At 38.1% G+C, this 24,801-nt stretch overlaps 1 protein-coding gene and 1 pseudogene across 2 annotated transcripts in view; both read right to left on the reverse strand.

Moving 5' to 3' along the window:
• The window catches only part of SATB2 (SATB homeobox 2), a 191,764-nt gene that overhangs the window by 159,389 nt on the left and 7,574 nt on the right, over positions 1 to 24,801 (reverse strand). For both annotated transcript variants that reach the window (XM_047773161.1, XM_047773160.1), the window contains exon 3: positions 6,557 to 6,733. In XM_047773161.1, coding sequence (XP_047629117.1) covers positions 6,557 to 6,733 — 177 coding nt within the window. The remainder of the gene's footprint in view (positions 1 to 6,556; positions 6,734 to 24,801) is intronic.
• Positions 20,749 to 20,882, reverse strand: LOC125123831 (uncharacterized; annotated as a pseudogene).

The raw sequence follows: 24,801 nt of genomic DNA on the forward strand, positions 1-24,801 counted from the left end.
TTTAACCCATATTTCCCATTTTGTCATCTATTTCCAAAAGCTAACAAGAGGAAGGAGAAATTCTTAAGTGTTTTCCAGGAACAAAATGAACATTTAGTTATAAATCAGAACCAAATTTGTAAACAAATTTTATGTGTATTTCTATTCCCCTGAGCCTCAACATTTAGTATTTTTGAGCTCAGAGGGTGAAAATCAACCAGTAACCCACATACTAAACTTTTCTTGTGTAAACTCCATTGAAAGCAAGATTTTTTTCTCCCCAGGGCCACAGGTGTGGCATGTGGAAGTTCCCAGCTAGGGGTCAAACCGGAGCTGCAGCTTCTGGCCTACACCACGGCCACAGCAGCGCCAGATCTGAGCAGCATCTGCGACCTAAACCACAGCAATGCCAATGCCAGATCCTTAACCCACTGAGTGAGGCCAGGGATAGAACCTGAATCCTCATGGATACTAGTTGGGTTCATTTCTGCTGAGCTACAACAGAACTCCTGAAGGCAAGATTTTATTCCAGTTCTTTTATCCCCATAACCTAGAACAGTGAGTGACACACAGCAGGCATTTAATACTACTGCAGTAATTAATCTGAAGATGAGAATTGCTAAGGAATATGCTTTATCTGCCTATCAGGAATTATTTTGGCTTCATAAGAAGAAAGGTATATCTGGATTATTCAACCTACTGTACACCCTCTCTCTTTAGTTTTAGGACTTGACTTGAATAAACAATTCTGTGAGGCTTGTCTTTTGTTTTTAATGACATCTGTCTCAGTCACCTGGAAAAAAAAAACTGTATATATTTCATCATGGAAATGAAATATGTATAACTTATTATTATTGAATATACAATCACTATGTATTTATTAAGCACCAATCTAAAAATTCCTGTCTTTTAGGTCTTATGTCAAAAAGCACAAGAGCAAGCATTTACTAAGAATTGACTCCTGGAGTTCCTTTCACGGCTTAGCAGTTAACGAACCTGACTAGGATCCATGAGGATGCGGGTTCGATCCCTGGCCTCTCTCAGTGGGTTAAGGATCCCGAGTTGCTGTGGCTGTGGCGTAGGCCAGCAGCTACAGCTCCAATTCAACCCCTAGCCTGGGAACCTCCATATGCCACAAGTGTGGCCCTAAAAAGCAAAAAAAAAAAAAAAAAAGATTGACTCCTACCTCAACTCTAAACTCCCACTGATCAGGTCTGTCACAGGACAGCTTGTGGTTGGGGGGCCTGACTCAGGAGGTGGTGAACTAGGCTTCAGATCCTACCTCTTCCACCCGCTAGCCCCCCACAGCAACTTCCTCTCTTTAATTGCCTCAGTTTCCTCATCTATGAAATGGGAAACTGTTAAAGAGAAATGAGTCAGTACTGTAAATCTTAGAATAGTGACTGACAGATCGTAAATGCTCAATTTATATTATCCAACACTATTAAAACTTTAAAAAAATCCTTGTACATCAACTATATTTCAATTAAAAAAAAAACCCTTGAGAGCTCTGGATGTGGCACAGCAGGTTAAGGATGTAGCACTGTCTTTGTGGTGGCATGGGTTCAATGTCTGGCTGGGGCCAGGGAACATCCATATCTGGGGCCACAGGTGTGGCTGAGAAAGAAAAAAAAATCTCTAAGAACTCCGTTAGCTTATATACATCAGAGAGGCTCAGTGATGACCTACTGATTCTTTTTTAATCTTAAAATGAAAATGCATCTGTATCATGTACAAGTTTTCACACTTATGGGATAAATTAGGGACAAAGTTAACTGCTTATCAAAATTAGGTAATAAGGTGGAAATACCAGCTTTCATTACTTCAGTGAAGAATTAATGTAGAAAGTAGAATTTTATCCTTTTTTTTTTTTTTTTGTCGTTTTAGGGCCACACCCACGGCATATGGAAATTCCCAGGCTAGGTAAGAGTCAAATCAGAGCTGTAGCTGCTGGCCTGCACCACAGCCACAGCAACGCCAAACTCAAGCTGTGTCTGTGACCTACACCACAGCTACAGAAACACCAGATCCTTAACCCACTGAGCAGGACCATGGAGCCAACCCTTGTCCTCGTGGATACTAGTCTATTCATTACTGTTGAGCTGTGACAGGAATGTCATTATTCTTATTATTTTTTTACTAGCAAAAGAAGAAAATCCCACATAATAATACCACCACCCACCCCAATGATATTTTAATATACTTCCTTTGTCTTTTTTATGCAAATATGTGAAATTTTATATAACTGTGACTATATGTGGCACTCTGCTTGATTCCCATAACATGGCATTAAACAAATTTCTGTCACTTTTAAAAAATATTCTAAACCACTACATAAATTTAATTATTCTAACACAAATAAGAAAAAAATGTTGATTAATACATTTCCTCTTAAACTCATAATTTTTTCATACTCATGACCCCAAAAATAACCAGCCACAAGGATTTTGCTTCTTTATTGTTCGGCATGTTTGTTTTTTTAAAAAAATTTTCTGGAGTCCCCCTTGTGGCTCAGAGGAAACAAACCCAACTAGTATCCATGAGAATGCGGATTAAATCCCTGGCCTCACTCAGTGGGTTAAAGATCTGGCAATGCCATGAGCTGCAGTGTGGGTCACAGACTTGGCTCAGATGTGGTGTTGCTGTGGCTGTGGTGTAGGCCAGCGGCTATAGCTGTGATTCAACCCCTAGCCTGGGAACTTCCATATGCTACACTTGCAGCCCTAAAATATAATGATTAAAATAAAATGAAATAATTTCTCATCTAAAATAAAGTTTAATACAAAATTTAAAATAAATTTGAAATAGGAAGCAGGAGAGAGAGATAAGACATCCACCTACAAATAAAGTCAAATGTACACAGTGAGCAATCACGTTGCCATCACCGCCACCTCTCAAAGTCCACCGTCTACCTTCGCAAGTACGAATAGCTACTTAATCAGTGGGACAGAGAATTCTCTTGACAAAGTGGAGAGGCCCAGGCTATTACCAAAAGCCTTGTGGAGCAAAACTGAAAGGATGAAAGGAAAGAAGAAAGATGAATAAAGGGAGCGATGAGTTTAGTGGGGAGAGTTACTGCATAGCAGTTCCCTAGTTAACCTCTTTCAAAAGGCTAGAGGACCACTTTTGATCCACATATACTAACTCTTAGTTCAACATACAATGTAAAATCTGCTTGTTGTTTACTAAGCTTTCGGCTACCTATTGTGGGAAAAGCCAAGAGCCTACCATCTTTAGGGGTTTTGTATATTCAAAACAGCAGATCAGATGAATCCTGCATCTCATATCCTTGAGAATCACAGAGTTAATGGTATGTGTTCTCAGAAATGGAGGGTGTGGGTCAATTAGAAGCATAATGCCCATGATTTACTATGACACTATTTTATGACCTTATCCCTTCTTGGGTCCCAATATCTGGCTTCAAATAGACAGCTACTGTAAAATGGGTAGGGGGTATTAGAAACCCTTGAATTCCATTTTAGTGGAATTTCTATCATCCTTTATAAGCAAATATTCTTTCTTAATAAATCTCTTCAGCTCATCTGGAGGGAACGCCCACTCAGAAAAAGAAACTGACTCTCCTGCATTCATAAGAGCACGGGGATTCTGTCTTGTCATTGGAACATATTACCCCAAAATAATGAGAGAGCTAATATATTTTCTCTTTTAGAGGCAATCTGAATACTATTCCAATTCAGTCACTGAATCTATTTTCTGGTCATGTCAAAATGAAAAAAATCACATTTTAAGAGCCTCAATTTTCTTTTTTCTTTTTCTTCTTTTTGGCTGTGCCTGGGGCATGTGGAATTCCTAGGCCAGGGATTGAACCCTTGCCACAACAGGGACCCCAGTCACTGCAGTGACAATGCTGGATGCTTAACCCCCTGACCCATAAGGGAACTCCTCAAGAGCCTCAATTTTTATTTTTATTTATTTATATATTTTTTATATAATGATTTTTATTTTTTCTCATTATAGTTGGTTTACAGTGTTCTGACAATTTTCTACCGTACAGCCTGGTGACCTAGTTACACATACATGTATATATTCTTTTTTCTCACATTATCAGGCTCCATCATAAGTAACCAGACATAGTTCCCAGTGCTACACAGCAGGATCTCATTGCTAATCCATTCCAAAGACAAGAGCCTCAATTTTTTAAAAAGGCTCAAGAAATCAGCTCTCCTTGAAGTTTAGTTTGGCCTAACTTTTCCTGAAAAGTGTTCAGAAACAGTTTCCTTGCTGAAAAGTCATCTGCTAGGTCCACCTTGGGGGAATTACCTAAACAAGCAAACAAAACAGAAAAACAAAAAAACAAAACAGAAAGCTAGACATGTACAACCTCAGGCCTTTGAATATGCAGTCACGTTTTGTTCTGCCTCCTTTTCTAGTTTTCTCCCACTCTGCTGTTTGTCTAGCACAGGAATCATCTGTCTTATCATGCATTCTGTTTTTTCTATGATGAATATGCAGAAACTGCACACATGTAATTATCTGAATGACAACAAAGATCTAATACATACACTTCAAAATAAGCAATTCTTAGTTTTTCTATGTACCCAAAACAGAGATCAGCAATCTCATTTAGAGCAAAATTAACAAACTGATTTTTACCCCCTCTGTGAAATTCCAGTGCAGGACCTAACGATTAACCTTTGCTTATCTACAAAATAAAGTATATCTGTGATCTAGAGCACTTCAGAATGTTGATTCAATTTTTTAAAAGGTAATACTATTTAAAAATGTCATTTTTAACCATGGTTTTCAAAAATGGGGGGGGGGCAAATATTCGCTTTGACTTGTCTCTGTTTAACCCTCCACTGTAGACCATATTTCGTGCTAGTGCATCTACCTTGGTGAGTGGAACTCCCAGTCCACACCACTGAATGGAACAGTGTGGCTCCCTCGTGCAAATTTCCTGAGAGCCCCTTCCCTGAGCATGTGCCAAGAATCAAATCTTGGCCACTTAGTGCTCTGTGCTCCACATGTGAGCTCACGGCGCGTTGAGCAGCCGTGCTAACTGAGATGGATAGCCCTGTCAAACAGGAAGCTGGCACACCAGGATGCAAGCAGTGGGATACAATGACCTTTACATTCAGAGAAAAATATCCCTAAAATGGCATGAAAAGTTTATTGGGCGGAAGGAGGGAGAATTCTTTTATTTCATTTAGGCACATAGCATGAAATAAAAGCAATGGTGTCCAGTATGCAATTTGCTCGGGATCAAATCTTGAATCCCTCACACAAGAAGGAAAGGAAATGAATCATCCTTTATCACACTGCTTTGAAAGCAGTGGACTCTATGATTTGGCTGTATGTATTACTGCACCCGGATGGGCCAAACGCTTGGGTTCAGGGCACACTTCAACTCATAATAATCCATGGCTCTGGAAAGACATTCTTGATCCCCTGGTTTCAGCTGGGTTGCTTTCTTGATTGAACTAAGATATAATTTGAGTATTTAATTAAAACATTTTTTAGAGTAATAATCTGCTTTCAAAAGCAGAGTCAGGAGCTTGGGAATTTAAGTCCCATCACCTTGGTCACCATATTTGTAACTTTCTATAAACTGCTTAATCTCTCACCATTTCCTTATCTTTATTAACATAGAGACACGTACTGATAGTTCTTTGTAAATATATGAAGAGGAATTCATTTTTAAAAGTAGCAAAAATCCATGGCACATACACAAATGTGAAGTAAGGCCAGTAATATAGGAAAATTAATACTGGAATGAGACCTGGAAATCACATGTCTCTGTCCTTTTGTTATAACCTTTATCATAAACTATACAATTCAATCATTTCAGCTGGAAAAACAAAGATGATCATTCCATTGGTTCAAAAATTTATTTTTCCATTTTTCAAGGTTTGGGGGTATTTTTGTTGTTATTTGCTTTGTCAATTCTTTGGCATGAAAGAACAATGGACCCTGCTTCAGAGTGTAGCAACCCAAGCTCACAATGGGTTCCCCAGTGCTGTACAATACACACTGAAATAATGATGCAATTTTAGTATTTAATTAAATAGGTAAAATGAATTGATCACAAAGACACTGAACATGTTTTTTTAATGAATGGACCACATCGGAACTACAGAGCGGTTTTCAAAGATACAAAAGTACAGTATGCAAGAGGCATACATATTTTTCTATTTAACTAAAAGCTGATGATCAAGCGCAGAAGCTGCAGGCCCAAAGCAAAAAATTTAGAAAACCAAAAGCTTACAGATCACATACGAAAGTGTGGATAAGTGAGGACTCAAATGCTTCAGCACTTTGAGACCAAATTAGGGACTTAAGGAAAATAACTGAGGTATCCATGCAAAAGAAACCTTAGATGATCACTTTGAAATGCCAAGTTGATTTTGGTGGCTCAAGAGGTACTGGTCAAACGCTTCCCAAAGTAACCAGAAAACAAGACTCTCCAAGAAACACTCTGCCGTTCACTTTTTGGGAAAGATGCTAAATCTGACTGTTCTCCTCCAAGCCTTGTTTGGAGAATTATTTCAGGGAACACATTCCTCGTCACATCATGACACACAGGAGGCACGAGAGGAGAGGGGAGATGCACAAATACCTTGTGCCTGGGCCGCGGAGCTGTGGGAGTACCCCAGGGCCAGGAGCGCCGTCTCCACCAGCTGGCTGAAAAGCACGTCTTTTCGAACCAGGACAAATTCGGCGTGTTCTTCCCTGTTGTCATATTCGAGAGAGCCGTCCAACTGCTCCACCACACAAAAGACAGGAATCATCAAACCTGCGGGGACAAAATTCAAGAGCAAAACACAAACATTACAAAGCAAATCTCAGTCACCATGAGGAGAAGGGAAGAGACAGTTATAAAAGTCGCTCATCTGTGATTGCCAGTGGTTTGGATTAAACAAGCCTCTTAGTCGGATGGGCCTAATGGGAAAGCAGTGGATTTTTTTTTCCCCTTCCATGATTACTATCAGACTGCAGCAGAATTGCCCTGAGCAGTGGCAGAAGCCCTCAGATTCCAGTCCCTAAAAAGTGCTGTGCACCAATCATTGGTGTCCAGAGAGACCTCGAGCTAACAGCCAGCACAGAGGGGAGATCAAGGTGACCTTCTAGACCCACGCATCCTTGTAGTCTATGGGTTTATCATTAACTATTCATCAGGACTATTATTTTCAGAGCAGATCTGTTTTCATCTAGAAATGTCGTAAGATACCTGGTAGGGAGGCATATTTGATTTGAGGGCCTAAGCGATTACGTGAATATGTACAAGAAATTCAATAGGAATTTAAAAGAAGCCCCTCTTGTATCTTTTATTTTTCTAAATCCTGGTAAATAGGCCATCAATCAACCTGAAAAGACCCGGCTCACTAAAGCCTTAAATGACTTTAATTTATGTCAAGATAAACATACAAATAGGAAACTTTGTCTTTTTAAAAATTGTTTTATGTATTAACACCCACTTCCACTAGAAAGGAATATCTCTGCTTGTGTTTTCAGAAAAAAAGAAGTAAACTACCCTAAAGAATAAAGCAAATTAGTACAGTTGAAAATCTGCTGAAATCTGTTGTCACTGAAATATTTCTCTGCTTTGTATCAACGTGTGAAAAGCTAAAAAATGTTTAATTCGCCAAAGGTTTTTCTATCAACTGTTTTTTATTTTTTCTTAAAGTCACACAGGCATTTAAATCTAAACATAGCCACGGCCAAAGAAGATCAAAGTTTTACAAGTAATAAACACATATGTAATTCACACAAATTAGTAAGTTATGGAATAAGGATCTGCTCTGGGTCTTCTCTTTGTGTAGGAAAATCAAAAGTTATGAAGGAAAGGTGGGCAGGCAAAGAGATAGGGAAGGTGGAAGATTAGCTGGTCGTGGTGATAGCACTTCATGATAAAAATAAGACCTCTGTGTAAAATGACATCCATGAGTATGGCCTCTGACACACAGAATGCATAGGAGTTTTTCTAGAAGCCTCTCCCTGTTGCCCGGAAAGCAGAGAGTGGGAGCAGATACTCTGCAAACTACCAGGTCACAGATTTAGATTTTTGTGCTAAAGATAATACAATGGTATAACTGGTTCCCACGTGCTAATTATTATTATTAAGGATAATAAGTATTAGGTGTAATTATTAAATACAATCATTATTAACAATAATAATACTCATTAAGAATTGTTATCATTAAAGATCATAGTAATTATTATTAAACCTGCATTACAGACTAACAAGTCACACCATTCCATACCTGGGACAACTATTATCTGAGAGTTCACTTGTAAGAACAACAAAACAGCATTATTGTCCATTGCCCATACACTATCCATAGTATAGCTCCATGGAACTTGGGAAATAAGGGTAGGGCAGACTGATTTGTTTTAGACAAAGAGAATTTAGCCTAGACACCGGTGCCTTACAAAATACATTTTTTAATTGTGACCAGCACTGGCATAGCCAAAGCTTATTTATTTTATAAATAAAATGCCCAGTTTATTCCCAATTGCATGTAAGACATGTAATGAACAATACAAATTAGATTTCCTCCCAATCATCTCTGTGGTCATTCATTTATCCAACGTTTAGTCCCTGAATACCTCCTGCCTACTGTGTGCCAGGCAAACCCCCTGGCTCCAGTGATACAAGTGAAAACAAGTCTGACAGGGCTCCTGCCCTGATGCAGGTGAAAAGTGTTATAAAATCTTGCTAAGCAAGCATAATGGCATTTTATAGGACCCATTCATGAAAGTCCTTAGCAGCAGGGAATAGCCTCCATTTAGACCTTTTAACTCTTACATACTGGTATATGATCTTTGTCCAAGGAAGCAAGCTGATTTCTATTTTTAATGATTTAACACACACGGGGCCATGTAGTCCGTGGTGCCATAAGCTACTTCACCACTAATACCTGTGTGTACATAAGTTTCAATGCTGAAAATCCATGTGTGGTTCCTAATGTCAACATCTGAGTGTCACACATCTGGGAATCACAGATAAGACCTTTAAATGAATCCAGTTGCTCCATAAGCTATCATGTATCCATTACTTAGGAGCCATAAATCTTCTTCAAGTCTATGGTCAACTGAAAAAACTTAAGACCTTGTTAATTTTTTTAATAATATTAACAGTTCATGAGTTAGAGATAAAATACAATACTACAAGCACAGGGTCTATAGCATCTGGAATTTGTGTTTTGAAAATGTCAATGACCAAAGCATTTCCTAAACATTTTAGTTCAGTGATTAAAGGAAGCAGGTTTTATCTGACATGACAGCAATAACTCCTCATACTCAAAAAGCACTCGGCCCTCATAAGCATCGCTTACTTTCAAAAAAAGAAAGAAAGAGAAAAAGGACTTTGAGGTCATTTAGTATTAAGTATAAGTGTATGATAACAGAATCTCTTCCGAAAGCACATATATATATGATACCAAAAACTATCACAAACAGATTTTTTTAACCACTAGAAAAAGGTATCTTTTTTACTAAAATTCGATCAAACCAATGATGAAATCTTTATAATGAAATGCAGTTTTTACAAAAGAAAACAAAGGCAGGAAAAACTGATGCAGTTACTAGTGACAATGACAAGAGAAATGAAAACTAGTAAAACAGTAAAATTGAGGTCAAGTGTAAGGAAGAGAAAATTAAGGTGTAGATTTTAAAAGCCTTTAAAAATAGCAAATCCCTAGGGGGGGAAAGGAACCACAAAAAGGCAAGTAGAAATGTACATTCCAAAAGAAAGAAAGAAGAAAAAAAAAGAGTAATCTATTTGGTCTCCCCATTCTTTCCAGGCAAAAGAGGATTAAAAAAAGACTGAAAAAAGAAAAAAGTGACAATGAATGAAAGGACAGGGAGAGTGTGTGGAAGGCACTTGAAAAAATAAAGGATGGATGGGAGGAATTAAAAGATAAGTTCCAATAAATGAATAGCAATGTAAAACTAAAATGGATTTATAAGAAAATTTAGACACAATCAAAAAGAAAAAAGAAAGACACTGTGTCCTAGCCCCATATCTAGAGCTTATGGCATTATTTTTCTTTTATTGTAGCACAGACCCATCTCCAGATGATCAAGTGGAGAACTTTGAACCTTTTGATTATAAGCCTCGCTAAGCCTTTTACAATTGCGGGAGGTAATCTGCAGGACAGGCACACAGCCCTAGCATTTGCTAAAAATTAAGAGCTGTTCTGACAATTGGGATAAATGGTTAATTCCGCTGTCACAGAGGTGAAATAAGCCACGGGACTCTCTCTACCAGAAAAATGCATTTTCCCAACCGTCATTAGTTATGATGTTCAAATTGTCATTTTCATTATGACATGATTTCTGAGGAAGTGTGCATAGTTATAAAGAGTTAACCTGATCTTCACCGCCACAGCTACTCCAACAGAGACGAACAGAGATGGGTGGGGAGGTGGTTAAAGCAGGGGTGACTAGCTCTGCGTCAGGAGGCAAGTAACTCTTAGATGAAGTCCTGGCACTGTTATTACTAACCTGTGGGAGTGACCTTGGGTAATTTACTTGACCTCTCTGAGGCTCAAATTCCTCCCAGCTAAAACGTAAATAATAATATCTACATCCTAGAGTGGTTGTAAGGATTAAACAATGTAATGTCCTTAAACTGTCTGACAGCCCCCAAGCAATGACATCTCTTTGGTTTCCTTTTTTTCAAAATCAGTATTAATACCATTTTACAAAGGAAAAAAAGAGACCCAATAATTTTTTTTTCAGGGTCCACCATCAATGCTCACAATACTTACTATAAAGCATTTCTTCAGAATAAAAATTATGCTAATAATCACTGAATGGCCTAATTACTTAAAATGCAAATAACAAAGACCTAAAATGTTCAACGTGTTCCACAGCAAAAGGGTCAAAGGATGAAAAACACTGTACATCATATTCTAAAATCACCTGTCCAATACAGTAGCCACTAGCCACAAGGAGTGACTGAGCACTTGAATGTTGACTAATCCTGAGCTGAGAGGTGCTGTGTAACATACACACTTAATTTCCATGATTTAATTCCAAAAATGTTTTTAAAAAACATGTTTTTATTAACTGCATGTAGAAATAATAATTTGAATATGCTGAGTTAAATAAAATGTATTAAAATTAATTTCACCTGTTTCTTTACCTTTTTTAAACGAAGCTATAAGAAAATTAAATGCTTCTGCTATTACATTTCTATCAGACAAAGCTGCTCTGAGCAATCTGCCAAATACCAATATATACAATGGTTTTTCAGAACCAGGATAAATCCGCCACACACTGATAAGCAGGACAATCGTGCCATTGTTTTGATGCCCCTCGCTTATCTTCCTCCTCTGTGTTCCAGATCTTAGGAGACTTGAGGACAGATGTATTCTTGGTTAAACTCCAATATCTGTGATATCGTGCCTGCATCACTGAGCAAATTGTAGGCCATTGTTTTATTCTTAACTATATAAATCCAACTTCTTTAATAAAAGAAAGGCTTTTTCTCCCCCTTCCTTTCATTTTAGAGAACAATTACAGTGTTTAGGAAATGACAAAACACTGGCATGAATGTGACTCTTTAATATGCTGGCTCTAACCTGACAGTGAAAGATGAAAGAAGGTCCAGAGGTAGGAGGTCCAGATGACAAGATGCTACACCTTCTGCAAAAGTTGGGACACAACCCTCTTGTTTGCCCTGAGCCTCCTCACGCATCATGTAGTCTCACATACATCCTCACCTTTGTTTTCTCCCCACATTTACTCTGTGGGAGGGTTATTATTATTCTCATTTCCTATAATTCTCATTATAGGAAAATGAGATGTCCAAAGAAACCAAGAGAGGCCAGAGAAGAGCAGCTCAGGTTAGCCAGCTTTAAATCCCAAGCACACAGCTTTCTTGGGGGTCGGAAAAAAACACTCCAAACACCCACACCCACAGAAACCTAAGGGTTGGGCTCTTTAGAAAATGACCCTTCACCACTTGCTGTGTCCACTGGGTGACTGTGAGAAAGGTGATGTCACCTTTCGATGGCCTACCACAACAGGTCAGGCACTGCAGTGGGCATGGAGGAGAAACCAAACACAGACCCTGCCGTCCGTCACTCACAAAGCACGCCTCAAAGGACAGGTCCTTCTTCAGTATGGCTGGGCTCCAGCCCCATCCCCAGCCCCTCTGCCTCCTGGGTCCACCCTCATTTCTAGACCTGCCCCCCTGAACGGCAAGAGGCCAGCCAGCTTGTCTCCTCCTCTCTTTCAAAGGGTTCCTGCAACCAACTGTTTCCAGAAAAAAAGGTAGCCATAGGGCCTACTCCCTTCCCTGGGGCCAGCAGTAGACCTCGTTGTATTACCCAGGAAGGTCTCTGGGTTAATTGAAGATTACAAAGGCTCTAGGGCAGAGCCTCTTATGTATCTGTTCTTTGTATAAAACTGAACCTGGAGTAAAGCATCATGCTCAGCGACCACCACAATCGATAAATCGTAGTAGAACCTTAGAAACACTGAAACAAATTCTACCGGAAACAGTGAATAACACAGGGTCTTTCAGAGGACTGGGAGAGAACGCAGTGAGGAGTGGCAACTATCTTTTTTACTGCAAATTTACGTTAGAAAAACAACCATTTACTTGCTCTATAGCCTCATACCCTCTCTCTCCTGTCTCTCTCACACACATGCACAGGTACACACTCACATTCACACACACACTCCCTGAGTCACAGATAAGAAGAGAAGTAACCTGCACGTCTTAACCTCTAAATGCCTCCTCCCACCCTAAATCAATAAAGGCAAGTCTGAACACCAAGAATTGCAACCAGAAAGAATGAATAGTGTCCCTCCCCTCCTTGGAGTCCCAGGTAAAATTTCAAAATGGATCAGGTGTGTCTTCCCTACTCTCCTCTTTCCCACCCGGCTGTCTAGTCCCAGCTCTGGCAGCCCCAGGCTCCACATTCCAACCCAGCCTCCCACTCCCCCAGGGGCTAAAATTCCAAAGAGATTAATAGATAAAAAGATGCTACACTTGGCTGTTTGAATGGTTTGGTAGCCCCTTAATCTCTTCAGATATATTTTCATTGTATCCCACAATAACTTCTACTGGAAAGAATCTTAGGTACTGCAACAAAGAAAAACATGTTTTCACCAGTCGGGGGACAAGGGAGCCATAGGTGGCCCAGAGGTCCCCCAGACTCCCCTAAACTGCTCCACTTCCCAAAGTTCCTTTCTCTCCTTTGCCTGTGAACTACAGATTCTCAAAAGGATTAATGCATTTGTTTTTGTTGTGGGTTTTGTTGTGAACTCTTCTGGGAGGAGGAAGTAGGAGCTGAGATAGAGGTGGGACAGGTGAAAGTTCTGGGCCGATCTTCTTGGTGGAGAACCAGTTAATCCTACAATCAAGGGGAAGGCAAAATGTGCTTAATAATTACTCTAACGGCAAACTCTAAGCCACATACACATGCAGACATTCTATTTCATGTTCGTCCATGATCCGGTTGTTTAGAATTCAGAATTAGACCTCCAAGTAAAGCTTGATGCCACTCCCTCTATGAGGAGGTGGGAGAGGGTAAGGAGATCAAGAAATATTTTCTTTTCAGAATTCTCTCTAGTAAAACCAGACACCACTTTGCAGCCCCTGGGGCAGATCTTAACTTTAGAAGATAAGAACCAAAAATAGGTCAGGGGTAGGGATGGCCCAGTAAACTTTGGTCCTCTCTCACTAATCACCTCAAAGGCTCAAATTGGGTTTAAATTAGTAGGGAGGGAGATGGGTTCTGGTCTTCCAGACCTCTGACTCCAGGCCTGTCCCCAAACTGAGAGGCCACAATTCAACCTGAAGTCAGATCTCAAGGCTGAAGGATAAACTCCAAGTCTCTCAATACTCTTCAGTTACAGAAATGCAGTAGCAGGATGGTGTTGGCCTGGCAGTCTGCAAAACAGGATTTCACAGACACACAGGAGGCACAGTGTGGCTACTTATCTAAACAAAAAACCCCGAGCTACACCTGGGAACTCAGCCACAGAAAGCCTAACCCAAGGAACTAAATTCCCAGGTGCCAGCAATGTCCAGTTAGAGTGAAGGAGAGGCTGGACTCTTCCTTCTCCAAAAAGGACTGGACTTAGATGAGTCTTCATTTTCCCACTGCTCCTTCCTCTCCCGATCCCGCAGGCTGACCTGCCACAAGCCCCAAAGACATGTGTGTTCATTTTAACAAAATGCTCGCTCCACCTAGACATGAATAGGTGACTCCCCAGCTGCCTAACTTGTCCACATTACATTGGCTCTACTGCACCGCATTCAGCAGAGGCAGACAAGGAAAGCTTTCTAGGAAAGGATCCGCACCAGTGGATTCAGGAGCTACCCCACGTTCTCAGGATGGGGAAGGGGGTGGAGCACACAAGACACAGGGCCCTGCATGACCACCCATCGACAGAAATTGTTAGTACATCACCATGAAGGCATCAGAGTTGAGTAGGACTCAAGCGGCCAGCAGCACTGTGCTCTGTGACTGCACACACCCTACAGTCCTGGGCATCTCATCTGCAGTCCTACCCACAGCCTGTACTGAAGGACTGCAGCATCTTTTCTAAATGCAGCAACTACAGAGAGACAAAATGTTAACTGATTTGGAATTTAAAAAAAAAAAAATTTTTTGTAAGTAGAATATGCAAGTTTGTGTATCACAGAAGAGTTCAAACATATGGCATATTGTGTAAGTATCCCCCGGTTCAAAACTAAATTCTTGAGGTTCTCACACTGAGTTAGAAATGCATATATTAGTAAGGCTTGAGACTCAGTGGCATGTGAAAATGACTATACCATAATTTATTAACATCAGGATTTCTGTTCTCCATTAAGCAAAATCTTATTCTGGAGGTTTCTGGGAGGATAAATTTTTAAATAATATTTAACTAGAGACGTATTAGCCGCTCGCTCCCTTCATTCTTATTATCCTCTCTGGAAAAGCTATTTGCAATTCAAGCCCCAGGAGTCAAAAAAGGAGTCAATAAAAATTATTTTTATACTAACATTTGCTTTGTCATTTCAGGTTTTGAGTTCTGCCTAAATGTTATTTTATCTATTTTAACAATTAAAATTTTTAAAAAAGACCTTGATTAATTTCTCCAGTGCAGTGTTAAGGAAAGGTTAATGGTACTGAGGTTCTCTAGCAAGGAATTAATAAAGGAATCAAGCACTCAGATCTCAATAAGACAAGACTACCCAGATTTCTAGTGGGAATATTTCAGAGCACAAGCACGGTTTCTTTGGGGAGTTTAACTCACCAAAATTATTAAAAATTGAGATCAAACACTGGTGCAAAGCCCCAAAGGAAATCATACTAGAGTGGAGAGATTTTTATCAAATAAAAACCTGAAAAGGTAAAGTTTTTATAGTGAAAAATAAAAGGCTTTCTCCCTTACCAGAGGAAATCCCACTGTCTATGTCTCAAACAGCAAAACATATATGGATATTTAATAGATGTATAAAGATCATGACTGTGAAATGAATGCAGATTTCACAAAGCCGAGCTTAGACAGACAGGCAGCCATTACCATCCTTTCCCAACCACTAAAAACCACTCTCATTCGTGTACCCAACAAATGCCTCCACCGAGATGTAATAGCAACCAGGTTCTTGAAATGGCTAACTTTGGGGAGGAGAAAAAGAAAAAAACAGGAGGAGAGGGCAAGAAAGTCAAAATCATACTGTGTATTCTGCAGTTCCCTAAGGGGCCACAGATCTCTGGGTTGCAATACATGGGATATTATTATTGTGACAGAGATGAAGTTAATAAAACTCAGCACACAGACTGGGGAAACTCGGGTCCCCACTGATGGAATACTTCCCAGACAAGGTATTTTAAGCATATATATATATGCTCCATAATTTATAGCAATTACTTAAGAAAAACAACAGAGAAAACAAGAATTTTTTTTTCACTTTGTGATACTAAGACATCCCCTTTATAATGTGTATCACCTCAAAAGACAGAATTAAAAGTGATATTAAAAAACACAAGTGATCATTTTAGTCACTGCATGTAAATCCACCAAAACTCTTATTCTCATTCTCGGTGTTATCCAAAGGAGGAACGTTATTCCACTTTGAACTATCTTTGAAAAGCGTCACAAAAGCCCAAAGAGATTTGTCTGCTGAAAAAAAAGTGATAAATCTTAATCCTAAAGAAAATATAAGCCTCTATCTTCCTTAAAGCACAAAAAATGCTGGAAGAGTGATGCACCCTTTTCATTTTGGGGGTAATCTCAGATACGGAATATCTCAACCTCAGAAAGATTTCATTCTCTCTAGATTCCCTGGATTCCTAAGTTCCTTAACTCTAGAATAATTTCTGAGCCAGAAAATGAAGCATATTACGGTAGTTTCTCCCTGTACTCCGAGAGACCACAGTTTCAAAATAGTTCTAATCTCACAAGCTTAACACAAGATAACACAAAGACAAGTCAAAGGCTCTTTTTCAACAATTTGTATTAAAAGAGAAAGAGGTTCTTAGGGAAGTTAACTAAGAGGTATAGGTTTAAGCTTCTCGGTGAACTCCAGGTGCCCAAGGAGGACTTGCCTGCCTGCCATACTGAGAGGACTATTTTATCTTAGCAACTTCGCTGCCCAGATCTAGATAAAGACGATAAAAGAAACTATACCTAACAGTTTCCAGGAACATAAATTCATTTCGTTATTTTCCTAACAGAAGAAGGATCGACGACAAACAGAGATGATTTCAGAGAGCAAGCCTGTGTTTGTTACATATGAGAGGCTGGCTGTGAGAAAGATGACTTCATTGAGTCATATCAAAGGAAGCAAAGAACTGCATCTCACAGGCTTTTCTTGGTTAAAAAGAACTGTCTCTCTCAAACTCCCTTTCAAGCTATACATCAATCTTCAATATAATTATGTTTGACAGAATATAAGCTCTCAGCAGTTAACTTGTTTACAATAAATGCTTAGTTTAGGTACATGGACTGTATTTCAGTCTTATAAATATCAAACAAAAACCTACAACAGTCCCATTATGGGGCTGAGAATTATTTTGCTATAAATCTTTTTATTGGGGGGCTGAGGGAATTACTTTGCTGCTTGTTTTCCACTAACCACTTGGAATAGTGTGAAAAGAGGTACATTTATACTCTGACCCTGGCTAATTGGAATTCTATACATTTCCATGGGACACTGTGCAGTATCAATCCAAATATGAAGAAGGTCGGCCCCCAGACAGTTTTGCCATGGTAGTGGGGGGGGGGGAAACAAAACATGTGCAACAAAATGGTTCTTAACTAAATTCCTACTAAATGTTCTTACGGCATTTTCCTCCAGTTCTTTTTTTCCTCCAAGTCTCTCAGGAACTAATGACCATTTGTGACAGCGTTGGCAGGCTTTCCATGGTAAGTTCCAGTTTTAGGGGTGGGGGGTTTTAAGTTAGCTGTAAAAATGTGCTGAAGGCTCAAACTTACTATATGAAGGGGCCTGTAAATAGACTGAGTTGTGCTAAATGTTACCTGGAAATTCATTGTGAAGGGGTAAAAAAAAATCAGGATCACCTTGTTTACCCTCGTAAAGTGCCTCTGCTTGGGTCTTAAAGGAGTAATAACTTGCTTTCAGTGAACAATTCGCTCCTCTTATACTCCCCCAATAATGAAGGGTGTTTGGTCATCTAATACCACATCTGCCAAATAAATCTACAGGACAAAATCTTATCTGAATGGAGCCTGGTAAGATAAAAGCCAGAAAAGCTTTGCAAGAATCCTAGCTTAGCCTCACTTTCCTCTTTGATCGACTTCAGGCAGGCACCCTCATAGCGTCCCGAACATCTTCTGGTTTGCAGATCATGATGACTGATCATCACAGAGCTTCTCACTCTAAGAACTCTAACGCAGTATTAATATATTGAAAAGATCACTTTGAGAATGCTAGTTTTAAGTACATTTTCCAGAATAACTAATATTGGGGAATTTAGTCCCTTTATTACTTAACAGCAAGATCCCAACTTCTTTCCTTCTAGTCAATCTTACAATTTTAGGTGACATAAAATAAAAAACTATTATGTCTCTCAGCTTCTAATAAAAAAGACAAATAAATGATTTATAAGTTTCAAGGGTCCTCAAATATGATTTTGTTTTTAAAAATTGCCACATGACTTTAGTATGAGAGAGAGAAGAAAAATATTTTCATTGCATTATCAGTCTCACAGATCTTTTTTTGTTAATATCAAAAGCACTAGTTTACAATGTGAACTAATGGAAAATTGTTAAATTCACCTAAAATAATCACTTCTTTTTTTGAATTAAATAAGCCCTTTTAAAACTTTTACTATTTAACTGCTATTTACTTAGGGGAGGGGAGACATGAGGAAGGTGACTGTATGAAAAAAAAAAAAAAAACCTTTGTACAACAAAAATTCCCTCCAGGGCAAAAAGACATTATGCCAAGTTCCACCCAGAATTAATGTTTAGGTTTAAATTATAAAGCCCAGAAAAAAAAAAAAATGGAACCACTAATAGACCCTTAAAGTGCATAGCATTCGTCAATGATGTTAGGTTATGTAAATGCTAAAACTGAAAAACCCTTTGCTGACAAAAGTATTTTAATGAAGGCACTATTAACTGACTCTCTAAACTGAGTTTTGGTGCTTTTTTTTTAAAGCCTTTTGAGCCCATATGACATAAATTTCTGTCTGAAAGGGATTATGCTTGGGACAGTTGCAGGATTATGAGACCTCCACCAGGAAGTTTACTGCCTATCGTATTCCTTTCATTTTGCCACTCTCAGAAAGGTTTTGTGTTTTTGTTTGATTGGTTGTATTTTTTTCTTTTTTAGAAAGGTTTTTAAATATTGACTTCAAGAAAACTTTTAACCATAGACCAAATAGTCTCCTCTAACTCTGTCAACTGAATCCAACCTTGGGCCCTAGCTGCTCTGATGGCCAACATTATCTGTGGTTTTAGTAACCCCACAACGATCAGGAGTTAACTCCACTGTCTGGGCTAGCTCCACTGTCATCACCCAAGTTTCCAGGAGCACACAATTCTATGAATAGAGTAAGAAATACAGCCTAGACTGCAAGAACACTAGCCCCTGCCAGCCGGCTCGCTCCAAGTTGCTGAAAGCTTGACCCTGGGGAATGAGGGCTGGAGGCTTAACAGTGAAGGATTATCGATTCAATGGCCCCAGTGACTGCAGATGGAGGCCAGAGCCTGTGCATCTCAGGTGACAGTCTATGTCATCTATATGAATGTCACCTAAGGTGATGTGTCCATGTGGAAACTTGGGGTCCCCCACAATCCCACGTGTGCTGAGAAAAAATAAGGGTGCTCATTATTCACCTTCAACTTTCTCCCTCCCCTTCAGCCAGAGGAGGAAGAACAGCAGGCCCGGGACCACATCTAACCCTTACTTGGCAGGGTTTTGTAACAAGAGGAACATTCATTACTTTCGACTTCCATTTACACCAGTGGGGGGAAAAAAAAAGAGAGAGACAGAGAGAGAAGGCAGTTACACCTCAGGTAGAATATAAGAAAATGTGATTTCCTTCTTAAACTAACTGCATATAAAGACAAATCACTGAGCCCTCTTCATGTCTCCTGAGCAACCACCTCCCAAGGGCTCCTCTGAACTTCCCAGGGAGGAGCAAGAACCAAACGGTCTCTCCCCCAAACACATTTTAGCTAATAAACACGACAAAGTAAGTGAGAACCATTTCAGTTATTCTGCATCTTCTCCAAGACTAAAAACTCATACATTGTGTGACAGGTCCACCTCATTTTTCTTAATGATGTTTTTATTATTCTTTCACTCAATTAAAGCAGAAATGGATATTGCATCTTCTGACTGTATAATTGTTATTGTAATCTGTTTTCGATCACTGCTTGGGAAATGGGTCCAAAACAACATAAACTCTCCACTGCCTCAGAAGACAAGTCATTTTCTTTTACTACAACACTTAAAGAGACATTTATCATGCTGCTCTATTAGCATCTTTGGGTTATGACTGAAGAAAGTTCTTGTTCTGTTAACCAAAATAAACAATGTTTTGAAAACCCACTGCTATTTGAAGAGTTTTAATATAAATGCATTTTCCTAATAAGCTATCAATTTTCCCTCTTCTTTTATGTATATATAAATAATCGGAACAAATGCAATAAAAACATGCAATCTTAATAGGAATCAGGAAATTTGAAAATCAATCTTAACTCTTATAAAACAGCAGATACACTTGCTTTCTAGCCAAAAATTTTTTTAAAGTAAAAAATACTTTTAAAAGAAATAAAAGATATCTGTGCTTAACGTTATGAAATTCAAATTATTTCTATGAAAAATGCAAATCACCTCCATCAGATCTTAGTGCTTTGGAAAACATTTTTTTTCTAGCTAGGGTCTCTGTTAATTTTGTTCATATCTGTGCAAGACTTCAACACAACAAAGAAAGTCACTAAGCTACTATGCAGGTTTTAGTAAGTGTACAACCATCAGCAGGCACCAAACAGTTACTCCAGTGTGAAATGCGCCCCTTTTCATAAATGATACCTTACCGTGTTTCCTCTTAACTTTAAATTTTATCTTTTTTGTTATGTTATACTACAGTTTAATAGCTCACTGTGCTAAGATAGAACTCTATTCCAATGATAAAGCAACTAGTTCAGGGCAGAACCTAATCCACTTCAACACAAGCAAACAGTAATAATACTGGGAGCAATTAAAACTGAAATATACATCCCACAGAGAGTTTTACTATCCTAATATGTCATAAATACAAATAAAGGATATTCTTAGTACAATATAATACTGCCATAATTTGCTCACATTGCAAGGTTATTGCAGGGTTCAAATTCTTAAAATTTCTATTAATGCTTTTTTTCTCCATTTCAAGCATTTGTCAAACCAGTAACTATATTAAACTGATAAGAACAGATACTACAATTGATCTTAGCCAAAGGGCCGAAGAAGCAGTGTCAAACTATTAACTATAATATTCACTAGTTTATTTTTCTTTTAATTTCAAAGGCATACACATCAACTAATAATGGAAAAAATATACTACATATCTAAGGGAATTTACTCCATATTAGGTCATTTTTACCTACTTAGTAAAAAATCTGGAATAAGTAAAACTTTGCAAATGAGAAGCAAAGACACAGCTGTAGAAGACAATGTCTGATGCCGTCTTTCACTGCTTCTTAATTATACTGATTTTACCACAATTTTTAAATCACTTGCTATTAAACAGCAAAACAATTCTGTTAATTGAAAACAAACAAACAAAAATGTGTAGATGGAGTTCCATGATTTTGAAAACTCTACCACAGAACATTTTTGCATTAACACTGTGTAATACGAAGTCCTTGTGGGGCTTATTTCACATAAAAGAAGAAAATAAATGTTTGAGTGATTACCGACTTCAGAAAATATAGAAACTAAGACACTACAGAGGGCACACCTGTACTTTTTTGGAAATCTGTAAGTCTTCAACTGGCTCTGGTTTTAACTCATATCTCAATTCCACTCAGGGCCGTCTACTTTGACTTTGAAATATCTATCACATTACCCGTAAGTAGTAGGATGATGAATCCTTTGTATATAAAAATCCATTTTTAACACATGGACACTTCCAAACCTCTATTGCACTTTGAAATAAAAGGAATTCACAGCTCTCCACACTGACACCCTAAATTAATGCTGGAGAACAGCGGTGATTGGAAGTGAGAAAGGCCTGATACAATCAAAGTCAGCAAAAGGAAATTACTCATTTTAAAATTGCCATAAAGAAAAGAATGGAAACAAAAAGACAAATTCTCTTCTTCGTTTTTTGAGCTAAGCATAAAGATCTCCTATTTGAAACCATTTTCAGTTCCTTCCCTCTTCCTTCCTTCTTCTTTTCCTTCCTTTGTTTGTCTCCCTCCCTCCCTTCCTTCCTTTCTTCCTTCCTTTTTTTCCGAAAAATAGTGAGTTAAAATGTATGGGTTAGATCCAACATTTCACTGCTGTTCTTATTCTTGGGGAGTTGGGGGGGAGGGGGAACTTGCTGCCAAAGCATCAGAAAAGAGAGTTTGGGCTGCTAATTTTCCGTTCACAAAATCTAAATTCCCCTTATGCATCTCACACAACTCATGAAATAATATGAAACAGTATTATATCACTGCAAATTGAGACATTTTTATCAAAATAAAGAGTGATGATGCCAACATTTCATTTGTCATTTCCCACTTGTCACTTTTCACTGACAAACTGTTACACATACAACTTTTGTCAAATGCTTTATCCTTAAATATGTTCCAAAATGCCATTGTATCTCAGCATTCATGTAAGGAAGATAGTAAAAACTACTTATGTTACCACACATTAGTTACATAGGTTAAAAAAAAAAAAAAGCTTACCTAGTAAAGAGTATAAATAACCTTTTAATCTATTTACATGCTACTTATTTATTTATTTACAAGTTTGGCTTCCTGAAATAAAACAAACTATGTACTTATTTTATGCACCTAATGGGAAATTATTAGTTATTAAAAAACCTTTTTTAATGGTGAGAAATTGTCATTTTTATCTCAATAGAAACCTAAAAATTCTAAAAACCCACCAAAGAAAATAATACAATTTGAAATTCATCCTGTCAATTTGTCTTTTTTTATATATCATATAAACTCTCTATAAAAATAAGAGTTTTAAATCATCAAAGTAGTACCACCAAGCTTGACTGTTTACCAGATATACCAAATAAGTACCGTATCTGGCCTGGTATAAAACTGATTTCTATATTCTTAAAATGACAAATTGATATTCTTAGATATCTAATAAATTATAAATTAGTCTGTTTCCCTCCTTACAGAGATAGATGGGCAAAATGTGTACACACATTTACACAAGCAGAGAAGAATTAACACAGGATATCTAAGATGTACAGACTGGTACTGTGAGTCACAACTTCCTGGAAAAATATGATATTACTTATTTTCTGCAGGGGTTAAAAAACAGATGCCTTAAGGGACATCTATGTAGTTCCAACACACACACTTACACATATTCACTGCAGATGATCCTGAATATATAATGGTCAGTGGGTTTCTGCTGATGGAATATAAGGCTTCCAAAATTACTCAAAACATCAAATTATGCTCAGGACTTTGAGGGGCGGATACCCTATGTTCTGTTTAATGTGTATGTTCCAATGCGTATATTTTTTTTTAACCAAGTATATCTTTATTTTAATAACAGGCCAAGGACTGAAAACACTTTAGAGAGGGCTATTTTTCTACCTCAGCAAAACTACAGAGGACATACTAGATTGTTGGATGACCCCAAAGCCTAAGTTCATTCTATTTAAAAGATCTTAAATCCTTAAAAAAAAAAAAAGAAAAAGAAAAAGAGTGGGATAGAATAGGAAATACAATCTTTTCTCTCTTCGAGTTATAACTTGGGTCTTCCCTATCAGCATAATGGTGAACATCCTTGGCTAAAACGAATTTAATGAGTTTTCTCCATTTTGCCCATGTTGACAACGTTTCAAATTCCTAAGTATTTTCTACACTCCAATAGGTCAACATCTACACTCTTTCATGTCTGCACTCCTTTCAAAAAGTAAAACATCCCTTTGCAACTGCTGATATGGTGGCTACACCTGACCTGAACTGCATTTCTTTTATTATAAAAGGATATGTTCCACATGCAGACAAGTTCAGCTTTAGATGAGGCCTTGCCCAACAATCAGGATCACATTTGCTTCCCTATTTTAGTGCATCAGTGTGTACTGCAGAATGATTTTTCCCTCTTACAAGACAGTTATGTTCCTGAAAGAGCTACCTGGTAGCAAGAAGGATAGGTCTTCTCCAGGTCAACTAGTCATAACTTCAATAAGCAATTCTTCAACAAGATTAAGTTATTTTAAACAGTGTATTGTCCCCCAAAATAGCTAATTTTTTTCAAAAAAGACAAGACATTCCCAGTGTTTAAACATTTTCCCCTGAACTCTAGAACATTTAACACCAAAAAAAAAAAATCATCAAAATTCATAGGAAAATGAAAAATATCAAAAAGATTTCTGATGTTTAATGCCTCCTATCAGCAAATACACCATCTGGTATACTCAAGCGCTGTTCATTCAGTTTAAATAAAGCTGTCTGAAGGTTCCTCTTTAAGCCAAACATTAAAAAATGAAAATGCTTGTGTTAACAATGAATGAAGCATAGTAATTTATTGCTATTAAGGCACAACTGGCCAGCGCCTTTCAGCAGTCCACGAGGAAAGCAGAATGCCTTGCTTCCTCTAGAAACTTGATTGGCATCACTTTCATTTTATGCTGTAGGTTGCGTGGCTGAAGCATAACATACAGCAGAACATTTTAGGTACTTATGCTAATGGTGGTAAAAGGATCATCTGATTCTTATTTTCATCATCCTTAATAATCTTTTCTTTTTCTAAATCTCCAAATAGATCTGTAATTTTTAATCAACAATTTCACAAATATAAATTTCCCCACCATTAATCATCCTTTTTCAAAATCCTTATGGAGTGAATTACTAGCTGAGAGGGGACGCCAATTCTAGTAAGTGAATGTTACCCAGCAGGGATATAAAGCTGTCAACACCACGGTGCTCTTGCTTGCTCTAAACTCTCCCAGTCTTCATATGTTTTTTAAAGAGATATTAGCCTCCCCCACCCCAGCCCCCCACCCCCGGACCTTCTATAAAAGCTGACTGTCATACATGTCTGAGCACTTATATTTTATTACATACATGCTTTAAAACACACTGCTTAGATAAGAGCAAATATATTCTAGAAAGTATTGGAAATACAAAGCAAAAGTTATCTACTTTCTAATAGTCTTCTAAATCTAACCACATTGTAAACAATACACTAACTTTTAAGTCCCCTAT

Source organism: Phacochoerus africanus, chromosome 3 (genome assembly GCF_016906955.1).
Source record: "Phacochoerus africanus isolate WHEZ1 chromosome 3, ROS_Pafr_v1, whole genome shotgun sequence".
NCBI lineage: Eukaryota > Metazoa > Chordata > Mammalia > Artiodactyla > Suidae > Phacochoerus > Phacochoerus africanus.